The following is a 21,396-nucleotide window of genomic DNA, read 5'->3' on the forward strand; positions in this document are numbered from 1 at the left end:
AATTTCCCTTATGAATTTTTTTACACACTGGCTTCTTGATAACATTTTTGTAAATGAGTTTTATCCTTTTTTGAATTTATTTATCAAATATATATATATATATATATATATGTTGTTATATTTCAGGATGGTAATTTTTTTTTTTTGCCAAATAAACAACACATGCACAATATATTTGTTCTACACTCATTTATTACTGTTCTTATTCTAACTCATGTCCATTGTCCAGAAACATTGCTACTGACTTGGTCACCTAGGTAACAGAAGCTATCAACTACTCCTAGTTTTCCTCCAAGCATTTGATAGAGGCTATTTTCTGTACACTTTTATTGTTCCTGTGCATCTTCCACACACAAAAGCTAGTTTCCCTGTTAACCTTCCTCTGATATTGCTGCACCTTTTATGTGTCCAAAGCTTACACCGGGTGCATCTCATGGAGTTTCCTACAGATCAAGTAAGGCCTGAATTGTCTGCCTTCCTCCTTACTAAGACTTTGGTTTTGCTAGGTTAACTCTAAGGTCATTCAATTCCAGACCTTGCTTCCACACCTGAAATTTCTTCTCTAGTTCTGGTAGTGACCCAGCTATTAGAGCAAGGTCATCAGCATATAGGAGCTCTGAAGTGCAGCCTGACTTAAATTCTTCTGTTATTACCTGGAGGACTATGATGAACAAGAGTGGAGCTGAGCACCAATCCTTGGTGAATCCCTACTTGTGCACTGAATTCATCACTATACGCATTAGCAACCCTTACTTTTCTGACCTTATCCCTGTACATGGCTTATACAGCTCTCACCATCTATTCAGCTATCTCTAGTTTCCACATTTCCCACCAAATAAGGGATCGAGGGCACCCAGTCAAAGGCTTTCTCCATGTCAACAAAAGCTAAGTACAGAGGTTTATCTTTGGCTAGGTACTTCTGCAGCTGTCTTACCAGAAATATAGCATCAGTGGTGCTTCTTCCTGGCATAAAACCGAACTGCATCTCATCTAGACTAACTCTCTCCCTAATTAGTTGGGTCATGGCCGTCTGTCACCTTCATCACCTGATGTACTGATTTGATACCTCTGTAATTATTTCTATCTAAGGCATTGCTTTTACTTTTGTAGTAGTTGACTATGATGCTGCTACACCAGTCATTGGGTATGACTCCTTCATGAACCACCTGGTTAACCTATACAGGTGACCAGACCACAACCTACACCACCAGATATTTTGAGCATCTCAGTAGTGATTCCTGATGGGCTGAGGGCTTTCCTCATCTTATAGACACACACATACATACATACATACATACATATATATATATATATATATATATATATATATATGAAAGAATACAAAAAATGGGACAAGAATGCAAAGCATCAAGACAGTTGGATGATACAAAAAATGGACAAGAAAAAACAAGGACGGGTCATTCGGAGTTCTCTTTCCTCAGGTGAGTTCCAGATTATCTTTGCAGTTTCGGCTGGTTGTACTCGAGACTGCTCCAATCTCTGGCCAGCCCCAAGGAAAATCTAAGCTAAGAGCACCAGATTCCTTAGAAGAAAGCAGCGAATGTATACGAAAACAAGGACGAAAGAAAAAAACGGAGAAATGGTACACAAATACAAATACAAACAACTGGTGTCTTTCGAGTAAGGACGAATTAGATTAAGCTGGTGTGTGTGTGGGAGTGAAGCCTTGCGGCAGGGACAGAAGAGATGACAGGCATGAGAAGGAATATAGATGTTGCACGGATGGTAGTCGAGCCAAGAAAGAAAGGTCAGGCTTGGCTGAATACCAGTCACATGGAAGGAGAGGAGAGAGGAGAGAGGTAGAGGCAGAGGGATAACAGAATTAAAGGAGGGACGAGAAAAAAAGAAAAGGGACAGAGTGAAGTGAAAGAGGAGGGAAGGTGATTCTATAAATAATGCGCTTTTTAAAATTATTTTATTTTTCAAAATTAATATAAACAAAGTTCTTTTTTAATCTAAAATATACTCTCCTTTATTTTCTACATTGCTCTTCCATCTTTCCGGTAGACTTGCAAGGCCTCTCTTCCACAGTTCACTCGTTCATGACAAAAAATACTCCTCCTCAACTGTTCTGACCTTGTTTACAGAATTCATATTTTTTCTACCCAAATGATCTTGAAGACTGCAGAATAAATGATAATCAGAGATGCAACTCTTTTATTGACTTTCTACATTGTGTATTTATTTGGTAACACTTTACTCAAGTTATATTCTTACATGGTTACATTCAAACACAGAAACAACCTCGTTACAAACCTTAATGATGGGAGTGTTGCTGACTATAATGCCCTTGCTACATTCACTCATTGCTCCTCCTCTGCTTCTCCTCTCCTCATCTTCCTACTTAAGATACTCTCAATGCTTTCATCCTCTGCTTTCCACCACTTCTATGGCACCCTCCTCCTCCTCCAATCTCTCCTCATCTTGCTACTCATGTTGCCTTTACCCTATACTGCTCCCACCTGTAGACGCCCTGCAGCCTTTCTTTCACTACATTCATGTATAGTTTCCTCTATTTTTCACCACTCTCCACATTCTTACTCTGTTCTTCCCCCTTCCCTTAAGACACCCTATAATTTCTTTTTCCATTACTGCTCAAAGCAAGTGATTTCCAGAATGTCATCATTACTGTTGGTGCTCTCATAGGAAACATTTTCACTCCCCAGCCATTTTCAGTCCCCTTAACACCTTGTCAACATTGCTTGGAAATATTTTGAAAGAAACATGCTTTAGCCTTTTTGTTCCTCTTGAAATACGCCCTCTTTATTTCAATTAATTTTGAAAATAATTAAGAATTTACTAAAAGTTATTTGTCATTACTAAGCTGGTTAATAGGGATATAAATTAACATAGAAGCTTAGTGAGAAATTTTTATTTAATTTTTATTCAGTTTGTATCATAGAATCAAGGCCAATCTTGGACAGGTTGGTATTAAAAGAGTTAATAACACACCTAATTGACATTGTATTTGCTTTTGTATTTGGTTTGTAAGATTCTTAATGTGAACTCATGTGTTGAAACACATTTTGTCGTATCTTGGGAGGGTCATTATGACAATAATAAACACACACACTTTTTTTATACACTACATAGTGTAAAAAAATTGAGTTTATTATTGGAAGAATGATTTTCCTGAGATACAACAAAATAATTAACATTATTATTTCACTCCTGATTTTTGTCTGATTGAAGGGAAATCTGGACGATGGCTTGCTCTGGAGAAAACTGGAGATGGATGGGTTTGGTATTATAACACCATCCAAAAAACCCTTAACTTTAGCAAACTACTAAGAGAATCTGGAGTAGAAGAGAATGTCAGGGCATTTACTCAGTATAACCAGTGGCAACCAGAGTCTGCAGAAGCTATGCATCCATTTGTGTGCGAGTTCGACATCAAAGCAGGTAATCTTTCTATAGCAGGAATCTATCATCTTTTCTTTCAGTCATTGGATATCGGCCATTCTGGGGCATCTCCTTGAAGGGTTTTAGTTAAACAAATCAACCCCAGTATTAATGTTTATTTTTAAATCTGGTACTTATTCAACTGGGATCTTTGGCTAACTGCTAAGGTATGGGGACATAAACAAACCAACATTAGTTGTCAAGTGGTAGTAGGTGGGGGTGGTAGACACAAAGAAACACGTTGATAGATATATATCATCATCATCATCATCATTTACTGACTATTTTTCATGCTGGCATGGGTTGGATGATTTAACAAGCGCTAGCAAACCCAGAGAATGTGCCAAGCTTTATTGTCTGCTTTGGCATGGTTTCCATGGCTGGATGCCATTCCTAATGCCAACCACTTCATGGAATCTACCGGATGCTTTTTACTTGGGATCACAAAGTAGTTGGCTTTAGGAAAAGCATCCAGCTCTAAAAACCATATCAAAAGAGACAGTGTAGCTTGGTGCAATCCTCTGGCTTGCCGGCTCCTGTCAAACCATCCAACCCATGCCAGCATGGAAATGGGGGTTAAATGACGATGACGAGGATGAGGATGATATATATATATATATGAGCGAGATCGTTGCCAGTGCCCCTGGACTGGCTTGTGCGGGTGGCACATAAAAGACACTATTTCGAGCGTGGCCGTTTTCGTGCGGGTGACACGTAAAAGCACCCACTACACTCTCTGAGTGGTTGGCGTTAGGAAGGGCATCCAGCTGTAGAAACTCTGCCAAATCAGATTGGAGCCTGGTGTTGCCATCCGGTTTCACCAGTCCTCAGTCAAATCGTCCAACCCATGCTAGCATGGAAAGCGGACGTTAAACGATGATGATGATGATATATATATATATATATTAATGTTTGTTTTTATGTTCAGTTCTAATAAAAACAATTTTACATAAATCTGAAGAGTTACTCTGTACTTTTGTAGAGTACAAATTTATTAAACAAGAATATTCTTGACAGTGACTTCAAAGTTTCCACCAGTTAAGCCAACATCAACAGTCTGACAATGGCTTAACTGGTCAAAACTTTGAAGTCAATGATATTCTTGTTTATGAATAATAAATATAAATGAAAAAAAAAAATTCCCACACACCCTACCCCCAACAAACCAAACTACATCTTTTCCTCTTCTCTTCCACACATTTCCTCTTTCTCATACACTCTACTTATGCTTATTCCTCACTCCCCAACCCTGTCCCCACTGCCTTGCTCATTGTACCATCGCTCTTGTCCCCCACCTTCTCTATATACCCACATTTCACCAGTCATTCCAACCCCAACCCCCACTCTGTTGTACATTCATGTGAAGTCCCTACTCGCTACTCATGGACCCTTGGCAATACTCTACCTTCTCAGTTATATTCTGATCCCCATATCTTGAGAGGATCTCCTGCCACTTCACCACCACCACCACCACCTCTCTCTCTCTCTCTCTTGCCCTACTCTTCCATGATGTTTTATTCTGATCCTTGTACTTTGAGGGTCTACCCTCGCACTTCACCACCAACTCTCTCCCACTTTCACCTTCTTGCTCTCTTCTACTCTCTCTCTGACTGGGTAACCATGTACCTCCTCTTCAGCAACACACCTGTTTCTATCCCCCTGTCACACTCTAATCTGTCATCACCTGGCACAGGGCCACCTCCTCCCATGCCCACCTCTCAAAGGATCTTTGTCTTGCAAGTCACTTGGTGACCCTGCTGCCAGTCCCCATTGTAAAGTGGTTGGAGCCTGGAAGAGCATCCAGCTGTAAAACCTCTGCCAAAACAAGCCTTGCTGGTGTTGCTATCATGTAAAACGCACTCAGTCCACTCTGTAAGGGGGATGGTGTTAGGAAGGGCATCCAGCTGTAAAGACCCTGCCAAAACAGACAGTGAAGCCTGGTGCAGACTTCTGCTTAACCAGCCCCCTTTCAAACTGTCCAAGACATACCAGCAAGGAAAGGGGACATTAAATGAGGATATACATAAGATGGACCCTCCTGTCAAAGATGGTGTAAGAGTGTTCAACAAGAAGACAGAAAAAAAAAGAAAAACTATCAACAATACACTATTCACCAAAGTTTACAATTCATTTACTTCACCAGGTGACTCCTCAGGCCACCAAAAGCAATATGGATATGAGTGTGATTTATTAAACCAGCATGTGGTCAAGCTGTGAAATTACCATGTGGACAATGGTAGTTTGTGAAAAGACTGATGTTGTGTTGGTTTACTTTCCTATTTTCTGGTAACTGCTCTTGATGAAGTACCCTTTGAATTTCAAATTTTGAAGCTGGAAAAAGCACTCCCTCCTCCAGTCTGCATGGTTTCTTGCAAGATTCACAAAGTTTCCTTTCCTAATATTCAGGCATTTCAAATTATCTTTGAATATTTCCTCCTACCCTCAGTAGTGGCCAGGCAACATTGTGTCATCAATTTATACGCTGATCATAAAAGATTTGTCTTGGTATTTGACCATTATTCATGTGTCTACACCACTGCATCTGAGAATTGATTAAGATCAGGTTCCACACAATTTGCATCTACCAAATTCACTCACAAGGTATTGGTTGACCTGGGGCTATTCTAGAGGACAATCCTATTCTTCATTACATCAACTTGAGAAAGTAAAGCATCAAATATGAATTTACCAGTTCTCTTGGTCCACTTTATCATTGGATTCAGACTCTGGTTCCAAAGGCAGTCAATGTGTGGTGGTTAGTGAGTGTAATATCCTCATCATCATTTAACATCCACTACAAGATGAAGGCTGATTGCAAAGATGCTGAACTCTATGAAGGAGATGAAAAAAAATCCCAAGATGATTGATGTTTTGCTGTACTTGAGAAAAGCCATCTTTTACTGCAAAAATGACATTCTAAAACCACTCAGGTGTGCTGGTACAGGAGGGGAGCAACCCCTCCCTCTCTGTCTGCCTTCATACCAATCACTCCCCTATTTATAATCACCTGAGAGCCAATTTGACACATGTTACATCTCTTCCGTTTTGGACACCTCATCTCCCACAACCACTTCCATTCCTCATTATCATCCGTCCCTAACCCTAACCACACTATTTTTAACCCCCCCCCCTTTCTCTGCTTTCAAACACTGCTCTCTCTCCCCCCTCCACTATACTCCATTCTTAATCATGTCCCAACTTATTACAACCCCCCCTTATGTACCTCTACATCTCCCCCTCTCCTACATCTTACACGTCATCCCACTACCTTCTTCCCCTTCCTCCTCCTATATCTCTCACCTCTCTCTTCTAGTATTTCCCTTCAACTGCACCCTCACTCACTATATTATTCACCACAACCTCCACCTGTTTACTCCCAACTTACATTCCTATGAAAGCACCCACATACCCTTTTATCCCCCCCTGTGACCTACTGTCTGTATCCTCTCTTATGCTCACCCTCCTTGTTCTTTGAGTTTTCTCTAGCACCCCGTCACTGCCTTCTTTTCGGCCATGTATCTCCTCAACACTGATTCACCTGTGCCTCTCCCTCCCTCATATTTCAGCCTTTCAACACCAAGCACAAAGCCTTCCACTCTTAAGGACTCTTCTCTTAACAGTCGGAGCTTTTCCTTTTACTAGTTATTTCACAACCTCACGAGAGCTGGACGCACATGCGCACACATGGATGGATGGGGACACACACACACACACACACACAAAGCACCCAGTACACTCTGAAAAGTGTTTGGCATTAAGAAGTGTATATTGGTATAGAAACCCTGCCAAAGCTGACAATGGAGCTTGCCAGATCCTGTCAAACTATTCAACTCATGCCAGCATAGAGAGTGGACACTAAATGATGATGATGATGATGATGATGATGATTTTCCCTGCTGGCATGAATCAGATGCAATCATCAAGGCAGATTTTCTACAGCTGGATGCTCTTCCTGTCACTAACCTACACCTGTTTCTAAGCAAGGTAATATTTCCCTATGGTTAGACATGATTTTCACAGAAGACTGGAAATAAAAAAAACATCTCTTGGATGACAGTGAAATTTCTTCTGTCTGCTAAATCAACTCACAACATTTTGGTCAGGCCAGGGCTATAATAGAAGATACTTGCCCAAGGTGCTGCATAATGAGACTGAACACATGGATGGGAGACAAGGTTGTTAACCACACAGCCATGTTTGCACTTGTGACATATCAAAATTACTATCACATTCAATCTACGGTTATTAATGAGTGCAATACCTTATTAAATATCAACGTAACTATTCAAAAGTGCTCACATCCAGGAGGATGTGTCTTTTACTTTTGAAGAAGTCTTTCTCTTCTTACAAAGGCATTTATGCTCTCACCATTTTTTGACTTCTCTTCTCTCAAAGGATTGGTGTCCAAAACATCAAGCTTTTTTCTTTCATTCTTCACGTAGGTGTTTATGTGGCTGGGTGGTTAAGAAGTTTCATTCCTAACCATGTGGTTTTGGGTTCAGTTCTGTTGCAAGGCGTCATGGGAAAGTGCCTTCTTTATAGCCATAAAATGGTGATTTGCTGTACTTGATAAGACATGTCAAGCCAAGTAGAATTGCTGTCAACCATATACATGGGCTATGGTGCCTCATAAAATGCACTTGGGCTGGTGGCACATAAACTACATCCAGCACACTCTGTAAAGTGGTTGGCATTATGAAGGACATCCAGCAATAGAACCAAGCCACAAGGGACAATTGGAGTCTGGACAGCTCCTGTCAAACCATCCAATCCATACCAGCATCATTAAACAATGATGATGATGATGATATGTATCAGCTTGCCTGGAAACAACTGAGACTTAGTATTAGGAAGGGCATCCAAACACAGAAATCTGTTTCAAGAAATTCCATCTGACCCATGCAAGCATGGGAATGGAACATAAAATGATGATGAGAGTGCCAATTATTAAATTTAATGACATTTATAAACTTTGATTCTTACATAAAAATATAAACATTTTGTGAAACATTATAACCATTTATCATCATCATTTAATGTCTGTTTTCTTTGCATTACATAGTTTGAGAGGAGATTAAAAGGCCAAGAGACAGACTAAGCTTCATTGCCTGGTTTGGCAGGGTTTCTACATACACTTTACAGTATACAGGAAGCTTTTTACGTGGCACCAGCCCCAACAGGATCATCAAATACCTTGCAAATACCTTGTTTAGTTATTCAAGTAATCTTTGTTATTCACAGAATTCATGTTTTCACAATTGTATTTTCAGAGCCAAAGGCACAAACTGTACAATACACCAATTCCAAAAGTAACATCACATTTGTTACTTTCATCAAAAGTGGGAGTTTTATTCAAAACACTCTTTTATGCGGCAACTTTTGTTTTCAAACAGCGTGCTGTACTGTCTACAGATTTGATTCTGTTAAATACAAATGTGAACTCTACCAAAAAGATTTTACAAGTAAAACTGAATTAATTTGTACTGAAAAATACATAACATGTTACACCAAGATCACCAACTGAGGCAGCTAATGGAATGAATTTGATCAAAAATCTCTTTCATTGATGTGAATGAAGCAAAGAAAGAGAGAATGTTCTTCAGGAAAAAGAGCCAGGACCAAGGTCATTGAAATAACCAGTTAATGTTATGTGTTGCCTGTTTATTTATATAGATTAGAGGCTGAAATTGTTTTTTAGAACTGTAGCTAGAACCAAATACCAAAGTCAATCTACAAACCAACAAATACATTACTTTTATTAAAACATCATAAATAATAATCATTCATTGGGTGATATTTTGACACAAGGTCATGTGATATTGTGATGTAAGGTCACATGATATTATGATAGTAAGTCAGATGACAGTATGATGTAAGGTCATGTGATACTGTAATGCAAAGTGTGATGATAATCAGAATGTACGTTACTGTTTTGTTTAATTAGAAGTTTCATATAGTTTTTTGTCCAAATAAATTCAAATGATAATTTTTAAAGTTCATTGTTTTTCATTAAAAAAAACTACTTTGTTCTCTAGAAATGTGCTTTTTTGTGAAGACAGTTCTATTTTGCTGTTATTTAACCCTTGGTCAACCTTGTTCATGCAGCTCTACAATCAATGATGTTTCAGCCATGATCACCTAAATATCAGGAATTATATGCTGATGTGCAATTTATATCCCCCACCCCATGCATTTTTATTTGCATCTTTTATACAATTTTTTCCCAACATGGTTCAAAACCACTGTAGCATAAGGGACTACAAAGAAGGAAAATAAGGGGCCAACAAATTCAAAAGATGTCAATAAACAGAAAGCTTAAAGGACTGAAAATTTAAATTGATATCTTCCACTTATACAAATAAAAATATAATAGTAATACTTTTGACCACCAAAATCAACCTCTCACATCTTGTTCTATTTTGTGCTGCATGGTGTTTGTTTGATTTGGATTGTTTGAGGAGTGCTTTGTTGTTTTTGCTGTTTTGCAGCGGTTTGGCTGTTGTGCTTTCTCTCTGTGAGAGATGATGGCTAGATATTCCTCGACTAACTCGGTATATTCAGATATCAGTGAATTTGAGTTGTCATCATTGGAGGAGGAGCTCATGAGAGTGGTACAGAAAATGGACAGGTATTTGGAAGGGAAGACCTTCGCTGAAGTCACAGGAATCCATAAAAAGGAAGTAAATGGGAAGGATCCGAGAAGGTTCGAAAACATGGTGGATAGGGATGGTGGCGGTGTTAAATTGTCACCACCCAAGGAAATAATGGAAAAAATGATGGAGAGGATCATTGTCTACAAGTTGTACTCAGTGGAAGATAAGAAGATCACTTTAGAGTCAACAAAAGTAACCGAGAGAGCACTGAGGCAAATTTGGTGAGGTATAACTTACTTTGCCAGAGGAAGACGTTTTGGAACAGTGAACGTTCATTTCAAAAGTACGGAGAAAGCAATGGAACACTCAGTAACACCCCTGAAGACGGACAAAGTAGTCCTCCTTCCAATGTATTTGGGAAGAAGGACTGCTAGAGTCAAGGTGGAAGGAATTCCCCTGGAAATAGACGTGGCTTGGGTGGCAGCAGCAGTGCTTCTGGGAAGTAAAGAGCAAGTGACAGTCATCCAGGCCACGGAGACAGAGGCTACGAAATGGCAAGGTAAGACTCTCAGAATCATAATTTAGTGCACTACGGAATATTTGGAGAAAAATGGCAGAGACCATAACGATAGGTGAAGTGGTGTTGAGAGTATGGGCGGAGGGTAGAATCCCTCGCTGCTTCAAATGTGGCCAAAAGGGCCACATCAGAACAGATTACCAGGAGAAAAAGAAAGAAAGCAGGAAGGAAGAACGGAAGGAACCAGAAAAGGGGGAAGAAATAGCAGAGAAGATGGAGGAAGAATCATGGAAGGTGGTGAAACAGAGAAAGAGAAAGAAAAGAAGTCAAGATGAACAGGAACCCTAACCCACACCCATCCCCCCTCAGCCCAACCCTCCTCCTGCAGACACCAAACACACCCATTCCCTCTCGACAAAAAATAAAAAGCAGAAAGAAGTGCAGACACACATGAAACCACAAACCTCCGCTCCCAATTGTTATAATGTTTGAAGAATTTAATGCAGACTTGTTAAGTAAAAGAGCAAAGTGGAAGGAAAAAAAAAAAAAAAACGAGTGAACTCCGAAGGAAAATCATGGCACAAATATTTTGTGGTGCCTAAGAATAGATTGGAGGATGTATACGAGTGCAAAGGTGATTATTCATGTTGGAGAATTGACTGCAAAATATGAGATACGATGATGAACTAAAAAATATGGCATTGGTATGGCGGTGAACGAAGGAATTGAAGGAAGTGACACTACCTGAGGTGGGGCAGGTAGCTCATTTCCATGTATCATTTTCATCATCATGCATTATATCACATGTTTTTATATGTTTTTTTAATCTTTTTTATATGTTTTATGTCCCCACATGTCCATGTAATGTCCCTTTTGCGTTGACCACTTGTGGGTAATTAAAAAATCCAACCTTCTACATCCCAAATATGGAATGCAGGATAAGGTACTGTTTACACAAAATTGTCATGGATTACCAAGATGAATTTAACAAGGAGATATATATACAAACATTAAAATTTTCTTACCAAAGTCTACCTACCTAAATCAAAACCAGTAAATTTTAATTTATTTTTCAAAAATATCTTTTTCATATATTTTTCTGATTTTTAAAATAGCATTCGATATATCATAAAAAAAAACTTTTATAAGCCTTACACAGCCTTTGCAACACTATGAGTGAGTGTTGAAACAATTAATGAATTGCTTAAGTGTGGATGTGATACATCTCAACTTTACAAAGGCCTTTGATAAGGTTGATCGTGGGATGATAAGTCACAAACTACAGAGACTCGGCATAATTGGGAAAATTGGAGAGTGGTTGCATGACTTCTTAAAAGACAGAAGCCAGGCTGTAGCAGCCAACAGAGCCCTCTCCACAGAGACATTAATAGAAAGTGGAGTGCCTCAGGGAACTGTATTGGGGCCACTACTTTTGATGGTGGCTCTTTCAGACATGCCATCAGTTACATAGATAAGCACAGTTACTAGCTGTGCTAACGCCACAGTCAAGGAACCTTCTGATGCTAATCTTCCACAGGAAGACCTAGATGCCATATATAAATGAGCAGAGGAGAACAACATGCAATTTGATGCAGCAAATTCCAAGTCCTCCGCTAGCTGCTAATTGGTGCTCAGAAGTCACCGCAACGATACTTTGGCCCAAAAAGAGTGTCAATCTTAGAATCACATACGGTGCATGATCTTGGGATTGATATGAACGACAATGCCTTGTTTCACATGCATGTCACCAAGATGGCAGCAGTGTGCAGGCAAATGGCCAGATGGATTCTGAGAACCTTCAGAACAAGGGACCAGGAAACTATGCTGGTCGTATGTTGGACATTTGTCCTCAGCCATCTGGACTAATGCTCTCAACTGTGGTCACCTTATACTGTAGGATTAATAGCAGAACTTGAGGCAGTTCCGTGATACTACACGAGGAAGATTGCATCAATGGAACAGCTGAGCTACAGGGAGAGACTGAAAGAGCTACGACTCTACTCCCTGGAGCAAAGACGGGAGAGGTACACAGTGATATATGTATAGAAGGTACTGGAGGGGCTGGCACCAAACTTTGGAACTGAGAGTTATACCAGACCTCAAAATGGATGTCACTGCACTGTTCCAAAAGTCCCAGCTGTCTCATTTAAGGTGAGGACCATGTACAGCAATAACTTGGGATTCGAGGGCCCATAACTATTTAACTTCTTGCCAAAACATCTGAAGGATCTCCGTGGAGTGGGAATAAGTGTTTTCAAGAAACAGCTTGACCTCTTGCTATCCACGATTCCAGAGGAACCAATATCAAGGCAGGAAACTCAAAAGAAAGCAGTGGTATTGAACTCTCTCCTTCACCAAAAGCCAATCCCATAGAATTGGTAAATTAAAAGGTGATTATACTGGCGCTGCCTTAGCACACACACACATACACACACACACATACACACACACACACAGTGTTTTTAAAAACATGAATAAACACAATGAAGACTTCAATGGTTGTTGAATTAAGATGCTATTACATTGTTGATCACATGGTCACGAGTTTAATTATAATGACTATTGTGTCAGGCATCAAATAGTAAAAGCAACTGCATAAAGAATATAGAAATAATATTCAACAGAATGAAGATGACAACAACTATTAAAACAATTAGATGCATTATAAAGCTGGAACAGCACTTATATAATAGAAAACTTGAATAGAACACTAAAATTTATCCAGATTCTAGCTAAACGGTTTAGTTACTCCAGTACCAATAAGGAACGGTGGAAACGATAACCCTGACAGAGTCTAATAAGACACAGATATTCAGAATCGTCCCTCTTTCATTTGCTCAGCATATAAGCAAACCAGTATCATCCAACCAGAATGCTTCTAGTTGCCACTATGAGTAACATCAGGAAATATATGGCAAGCAAACAATAGACATCAACTTTTATCAAATTTGTTGACGTTTATATAAAAATGATAAAACGAATTTTCAAAAGAAATATATTTAGAATTTAATAAAACAGATTTTTCCTTTGCATAACACCTCCTATAACTGTCATTCATTCTCTCTCCTCTCTCTCTTCTTTCTTTCTATGTATGTTTATAGTTTTCCTTTACTCACTGTCTGCCATGGAGCCTCATATGTGCATTGTTCTTGCACTTCTTATGTTAACTTTCTCTGTGTCTCTTTTTCTCTCTCTTCCTCTTTCTACACGATATAAAACATGACTAGAGGAATCAACCAACCAACATTTATATTAGCCATGATTACAGAGATGTGTCCTCTTTTTAAAGATAAGTTTGCTACAAGAAATTGAACTTATTTCTAGTAAGCCATGTAACTATACACAAGAGTCCTTGTTCTTTCACTCCAAGCCTGTCATAACTGAGTAGATCTATGATGAAAGACACAAACTTTGACCATCTAACCTTTTTTTCTTGCAACAGTCTACCTTGGGATATATTATTCAATATGCAGCTTTCTAAAATGGTGGCGAGCCAGTAGAGTCGCTAGAGTGTTAAATAGAATGACTTATGGGTATTAGTGATGAGTACAGAGAGTCAAAACAGTCATCCTTTTAATGTTCACCTTTCCATGCTTGCATGGATCAGGTGGAGTTCTGGTAGATTTTCTACTGCCAGATGCCCTTCTTGTCAACAACCCTCCCTCATCTGCTTCCAATCATGGCCAGACATGTTTTCACACAATATTGAAAATTAGTGACACCGCTTGTATAATAGTGACACTTGTTTACACAATGTGAAGAGGAGACAAATACACACATGTACATACACACTGGGTTTCTCTCAATTTCTGTCTACTAGATCTGTTCACAAGGTTTTGGCTGGCCCAGGGCTATAATAGTAGACACTTGCTCAAGATGCCACACAGTGGAACTAAAGTGGAAACCATGTGATTGGGAAGTAATCTTCTTATCCACACCTGATATCAAATCCCATCACAGTCAATTCTGGGCATTCATTCTTTTGGATCTTATAAAGAACTACCAATCTAGCTTGATGGATTGGCAGGACAAGATTATCAGACTGGTGCCTTGAGATATTTCTTTTAGGTCTCTGCAATCTGAATCAAATAGTGTCAATGTGCTTAAGATAGGTGCTTGCCAACCTGCAGGTCTAGGTGTGGAAAGTGAGGCAAATAAATTCCTGAAAGAAATTCTAATACCAAATAGAGGAATCAAGAGAAGGATTCCTTCAGCTGTACCTTGGCGAATGCAAGTGAACGGGAGTGTCATTTTACCTTTTTGTTACCATCCTCCTTGCTGGCATGGGTTGGACAGTCCGACAGGAGCTGGCAAACCAGGGGCTGATGCCAAGCACTTTTGTCTGTCTTGTGTGGCTAGTGCTTCTTTTCATGGCACCAGCACTGGCAGGGTTCCCCAAGTATCTTGTAAGACAATGACCCCCTCAAATGAGGGGATAGTATTGAGGGAGGTGGTTTGTGCCAGTTGATGAGGTTGAAAGAATAAGAGAGGGATGGAGATAGGTGTCTTGTAGAGAAAATACAAGGATATTCTAGTTGGAGAAGAAAACAGATAGAGATGGAGAGAGTGGTGATGGAAATGTGTTGGGACATGCCGTCAAGGCCCAGTAGTGTGGTGAATGTAGGGGAAAGCGATACAGAAGATTGAACTGGATTAGGGGACAGAGGGGAAACTTCATAAGATTGTGAAGGAAGATGTTTAAATGGAATAGAGGTGACAATGTCAGGTAGCTGGGATCAAAAGGGTTATAAGAGATTTGGCATCTATTTCTAGCAAGTCAACCAACCATGTATATGGTCTCATATTTACAAAGGTAGGACTTGAACCTGCAATCCTTTCCTTTCCTTTTCCTCACTCTCTCTCTAGCTCTTTGTCTCTCTCCCTTTCCAATAAACTGCTTCTCATGAAATACAATATATCCTGTTCAGGCTTCACACAAACAATTATCTGCTATTGTTGCTATGGTGAAAACCGTTTAATTCATTAATGTCTATTTTCTGGGAAAGCAATATATTAAAGGAAATTTAATGATGGATTGGCAGGATGAGATTTTTAGACTGGTGCCACATATCTGAGGCTGAGTTAATAATCTTATGATGACTTTTCTCTTTCATGGAGTCACATCAGTTATAGTATAGATACAATCAACCATCATCATCATCATCATCATTCTCTTTTCCATGTTTGCATGGGTTGGATGGAATCTGTTGAGATAGATTTTCTACTGCTGAACACTCTTTCTGTTATCAACCCTCACCTGTTTCCAAGCAAAGTAATATTTCCCCATGGTTGGAGAAAGGGTCTCCTGTTTCATCATCCGGTAGTCAATGTGGAAGCTAGGGATAGATGAGAACTGTAAAATGAAAGTCAGCAATGAGTATGACAAGGAATTTAGTGTACAGATAGGAGATCACCAAGGATCAGTTCTCAGCCCCATCTTGCTTATCATAGTCCTCCAGGCCATAACAGAGACTGGCTCCCCTTGGGAGATCCTCTATGCTGATGAGCTTGTTCTTATAGCTGAATCATTATCTGAACTAGAGAAAAATTTCAAGTGCTGAAGCAAGGTCTAGACTCTAAGGGCCTCTGTAAAAATCAAAGTCCTAGTAAGTAAGGAAACAAGCAAATCTCAAATCCCTTCAGGAAGATGAACTACTTGAGGGAAGGTGATGGTAGAAACTCCATACAATGTACCCAGTGCAAGCTTTGGATACATAAAAGGCGCAGTGGAATCCCATGATGGTTAACAGAGAAAGCAATGTGTGTGTGGCAGATGTGCAGGTACAATAAACACTAAAAATGTACAGAGAATAAACTTCCTCAAATGTTCAGTGGGATCTCAAAAGTAGTAGATAGCTTCCATTACCTAAACGATCAAATTAGCAGTGGAGGAGGAAGTTCTGAAAACGTAGCTGCTAGAATAAGAACAAGCTGGGCAAAGCTTAGAGACTATCTCCCTTTGTTGGTAACCAAGGGCCTCTCCTTCAGTGGGAAAGGCAGATTGTATGATGCCTGTGTATGTACAGCTATGTTATATGGCAGCGAAGCATAGGCTGTGGACTTGCGATGGCTTGGAAAAAATGAAGCCAGCATACTCCACTGGATGGGTAATGTCAGTGTGTGCACACACACACACACACACACACAAGACAGAGTGTAAATGATTTAAGAGAAAAATTTGGTATAAGAGGCATCAGTTATAGTGTGCAAGAGAGAAGACTAATGGTCATGTGATGCATAAAGAAGTGATCATCTCCAATTGTAGAGGGAAGCTATGGAAGTGGTTAGGGTTAGGAAGACACTACAAAGAGGTGAGAAATGACCTTCAGATGTTGAGCCTCACATCGGAGATAAGAAAAGATTGAAACTTTTGGCAGTTTGATCTGCTTGAGAAGATCCATCAAGCTAAGTAAAACTGTGGCTATCCATACATATAGGCAGGTCCTTTATGTCCCAGTCTCAACCGAGAGTTCGTTCTCAAGGGCTCATGGGTGCTGATGTTGGGTAAAAAGCACTCATACCAAAACCACATAAATCACCCAATACACTCTCAAAGCGGTTGGCGTATTAGGAAGGGCATCCAGCTGTAGAAACCATGCCAAAACAGACAACTGGGAAGCTCTCCAACTCCTGTCAAACTGTCCAATCCATGCCAGCATGGAAAACAGATGTTAAATGATGATGAAACATTACTTGTATGATAGTCATACTTATTTACAACCATTACATGATGTCAAGACATGAGCATCCACACACACACACACACACACCACGTAAGTCTCCAGGATTTTAGTAGTCCAATTGTTGAGGGTTAAATTTGTCTAGGGAGTTCCTAGTTTATAGTGGTTTTGTTGTAATATATTGATCACAGACATTGATAGAGTGTCATTCTCCTTTATTGAGATTTTATTTCTGGTGCTATAGTTATCAGTCATTATACCAGTTCTGCTTACATAGGGTTCAAATCTCATCTAGAGCAACATTGTTTTCTACTCTTCTGGGGGTCATTAAAATTACGAGAATAATGAATTGGTGGAACTGTTAAAGAACTGGACATTATGGTATTTGTTCCAACTCTTTGCCTCTAGATTTCTTCAGAAACTTAATCCCCACACCACCACCACCACCACCACGCCATCTGGTCCCTGGATGTCTTTAGCAGAGACCTTCATGTTACAAACATTTAGGTCAGGTCACCAATTTCAGAATAAATTTCTCTTTTTGTCTCACCCATTTTCAGACCCTGAAAAAAATTTTTTTTGTTTTATCTGGCGGAAGGAGGATCACTGCCACCCTTCCATCCCTCACTAAATGCTAAACAAAAATTTTCTGTGTATACAGAATCTGAATAGCGAAAAAGAAAATTGGTTGGTGTCATTTGTCGAGGAGAAGTATATGGCTAGAAGCCAGAGTATAGTGGAGATAAACAACTAAGGTTAAAATCTAAAAGATTTATGTCAACCAGATTAGGCTGCCTGTCATGAATACTGAACATTATTCAGCAAAAAAAATCTTACAATGGAATACAATAATTATGTAATAGAGACACCGTATCATTATACAATAAAAATATGTACTATGTTATACAATACATTTCAATGGTCGTACTGGGATAGGTACAATGTAGTCAACATTTATATAAGTTACTAAACAAGATCTAAACTGAAATTTCCAGTCATGTAAAATTGTGAAGATCATCATTATTGTTTAATGTGCGTTTTCCATGCTGGTAGAGGATGGACAGTTTCACAGAAGCTGGCCAGCCAAAGTGCTGTCCAGACTCCAATTGTCTGTTGTGACATGGTTTCTATGGCTGGATGCCCTTCCTAACACCAACCACTTTATAGTGTGCTCGGTGCTTTTTATGTGCCACGAGCTTGTGTGTGTTTACACAGCACTGGCACAAGTGCATATAAGAATGCACTGATACCTGTGAGGGACGAGCCTGTATGTATGAACGATGGCAATTTTACTTACCTTGATGCATCTTCTCAAGTACAGCAAATCACAACTTCTAGTCCTTTATTTCCTCAAAGAGGCCCAGCGTCTGACCATCCTTTCTCATCACTTCTCAAGTCTACCCCTTCCACAGATCAAAGACACTTAAGAGCCTCATGAAGAAACACCGACAAGAATCTATTATATTCAATAACATACAGATGCACCCCAATTCTAGAAACACATTCAGGAATAAAGGTTTTAGTGCAGAAAATCTTATAGTAGGCTCAACTTAGTTTTTTCTCATTTCAAAAATATCACCTGGATCTTATATACTGTCATATGCCATCAAATATGGTAATTATAATTCACACGTTCTTGTTGAAGAACTGGATGAATTTCCTTATCCCCAACCGAGGTCACCTTTGCCCCACTGTCATTACCTTTTAAAATCTGAGTCAAGTCAAAGAATTTCCATATTTTCCCACTTATATCAGAAAGATCCCAAAAACCTAACAAATCCCTAGAATGTAATAATACCAAAACTTGTTGGTTCCTTTAACCAATTGTGGGAGTTGATGATGACCAACAGGTTGGAGTACAAGAGATTATCATGTAAGGTTGGATCGTTCCAGTAAAGGATTGCTCAATTCTTGAAAGGAGATAATGTGCAAGCAGTGTACTGAAGCAAGATTTAGGTTTTATAAGGATTTAGCAACTGTTAGATGTTGGCTCTGAAAAGGAAATACAATTATCTATTGATAGTATAAATCACAAATTTGGAACCAGTGTGTTACATACTGAAGCTATCAGAACTGGGTGCAAGTCTGTTAATCCATTAATCATTAATTAACAATGTTAACATTTGTGTTAACGATTTAACTTTTAAGTCAAGTTTGAAAATCATTATTGGACTAATCAAATTCCGTTAACTCACATCAGTTGACCCAAAACTCATCTACTACAGCCCCTTGGTTGATGCAGTTTTGGCAGGCATCAACAAAAGATTTGCGACCCTCCTGGACGATGAAGAATACCAACTGGCTGCTGCCTTCCACCCCAGGTTTCACCTCGTCTGGTTGGATAGGTATGATAGTGAGGAGAAGCATGGAGGATAAGGTTGAAGAGGCCATGAGGCAGCAGTCTGAGGAAGTGAGCAGTAACAATGAGGACTTCTTCAGTGCATTACCCAACAAAAAGAGAGCAGAAGCTACAAGTCACTGAAGGACAAGGCCCAGAATTTAGTAAAGACCTGGTTGGAGACCAACTCCAAAGATCTACCAACAGATTCTGCCTTCTTGAGTGAGCAAATGTTGGTGGACTTGTTCATCAAGTTCAACACAGCCATTCCTTCCAGTGTTGCAATTGAACATTTATTTTCCATGGGTATGGACAACTTGAGTGCCAAGAGAACGTCTTTGCCCGATGAAAATTTTACTATGTTAATTTTCATGAAGGGCAACATGGATCTCATCAACAAAATGAAGAGGAAAAACTCAATTATGTATATATCGTGTTTTTCATTTATTTTTTTTACAGCCACTTTATCAAATTCTTTTCAGTTTAATACTAACATTGTTTCATTTGAGTTTTTTTACTATTTTCTGGCTCTAAAAGCCTTGGGCCAAAACTATGACAGCCCCCCCCCTTTTTTTTTAGTTAAAAAGCGGGGAGGGGGGTCTAAAGCCCTCAAAAAGGGGGAAAAAAAAAAAAAAAAAAAAAAAAGCTGATTTTATAGCTTTGGCAGTTTTTAACCCTTTTAGCGTTTAAACCAGCCAAAACCCATTGTATCTGATTTCTCTATGAAATCTTAAAAATATAAATCACGTTAGTGAATTCTCATAGCTTTGAGATAATGAGGGCTTTTCTTTCGGAAAGCAGAGAACTGGGAGAAAAGCAAAATTAACTGAGGTTGATGTCAGAAAATATTGATTTCCATAAAGTGAAAAAATAAACGGAAGGAAAAAAGTTGGTAAATATTTCAATGTGAATGCAAATAGCTGTTAAGTGATAGCAGGGCATGCTAGAAATAGCAGCCAAAGCTTTCCTTTTCTGGAAAAAGAAGCTGTTTACGCATGATTTCAATGTCACATTCATTGAAAGCATGCATAAGAACCTGGAAAAGAGAAAAAGACCTGTAAAACAAAAACTCCCTTAGTGGGAAACTGAGGTCCCCACCACACCTTCCACCTTTCTTTTCTGGGGGAAAAAAAAAGTGGCCTGCAGCAGGTTTGGTGGTCGGATATGTTGAATGCACCTGTAAAAAAAACTGGAAAGAAAAATTCCACACCAAGTTACAAAATATTTACCCAACGAATAAAATTTTATACCGGTCATACCTGTATTTTAATTTAAATTAATGTACCTCATCTTGAAAAGTGGCAAAATTTTTGTCAGTTGCCATCTGAGATCATTTTGGTAACAAATCAAATAGGTAACATGCACTAAGGATTTCAATTTTAGTGTTTATCCATGTTATAGCTTTTACACCTGTTATTGAACTTTACCTGCCCCTAAAGGTCAAATTTACTCGGCAAGATCAGCTAAAATTACATAAACCAGTGGTGTATAAAGTACCCACTGATAAAATTTCAAACCTGTATGTAAAAGATTTACAAAGTTACAAGCAAATATTGTAGACAGCCCTCTTGAATTCAAAATAATGTGAACAAATAAGCATTACATTTGACAGATTAATATGAACACGAAAACTGTCGTTAGGTGTTTTCTTCTTACATAACATGGCCTCACTCGGTTGGGACTACGTGTGTGTTACTTTGACATCATTCCATAAAATTTGTTTATGGGGAGAAAAATATCAATAGATGTGCAAGTGAGAAAGTGGGAGGTTTTGGGATGTGCTAGGAACAACAGCCAGATCTCCCTTAAATCACACATTTTCCACTGAAATTAATTTCTTTTTAA

The 21,396-nt window shown here is 39.1% G+C and overlaps 1 protein-coding gene across 3 annotated transcripts in view; it reads left to right on the plus strand.

Annotated features, from left to right (window-relative positions):
* The window catches only part of LOC106881852 (uncharacterized), a 30,352-nt gene extending 20,935 nt beyond the window's left edge, over positions 1-9,417 (plus strand). For all 3 annotated transcript variants that reach the window (XM_052966842.1, XM_052966841.1, XM_014932367.2), the window contains 2 exons: positions 3,214-3,423; positions 8,694-9,417. In XM_052966842.1, coding sequence (XP_052822802.1) covers positions 3,214-3,423; positions 8,694-8,947 — 464 coding nt within the window. In that variant the 3' untranslated portion in view covers positions 8,948-9,417. The remainder of the gene's footprint in view (positions 1-3,213; positions 3,424-8,693) is intronic.
* The last annotated feature ends 11,979 nt before the right edge of the window (positions 9,418-21,396 follow it).

The sequence above is a fragment of the Octopus bimaculoides genome, chromosome 4, assembly GCF_001194135.2.
Source record: "Octopus bimaculoides isolate UCB-OBI-ISO-001 chromosome 4, ASM119413v2, whole genome shotgun sequence".
In the NCBI taxonomy this organism is placed as follows: domain Eukaryota; kingdom Metazoa; phylum Mollusca; class Cephalopoda; order Octopoda; family Octopodidae; genus Octopus; species Octopus bimaculoides.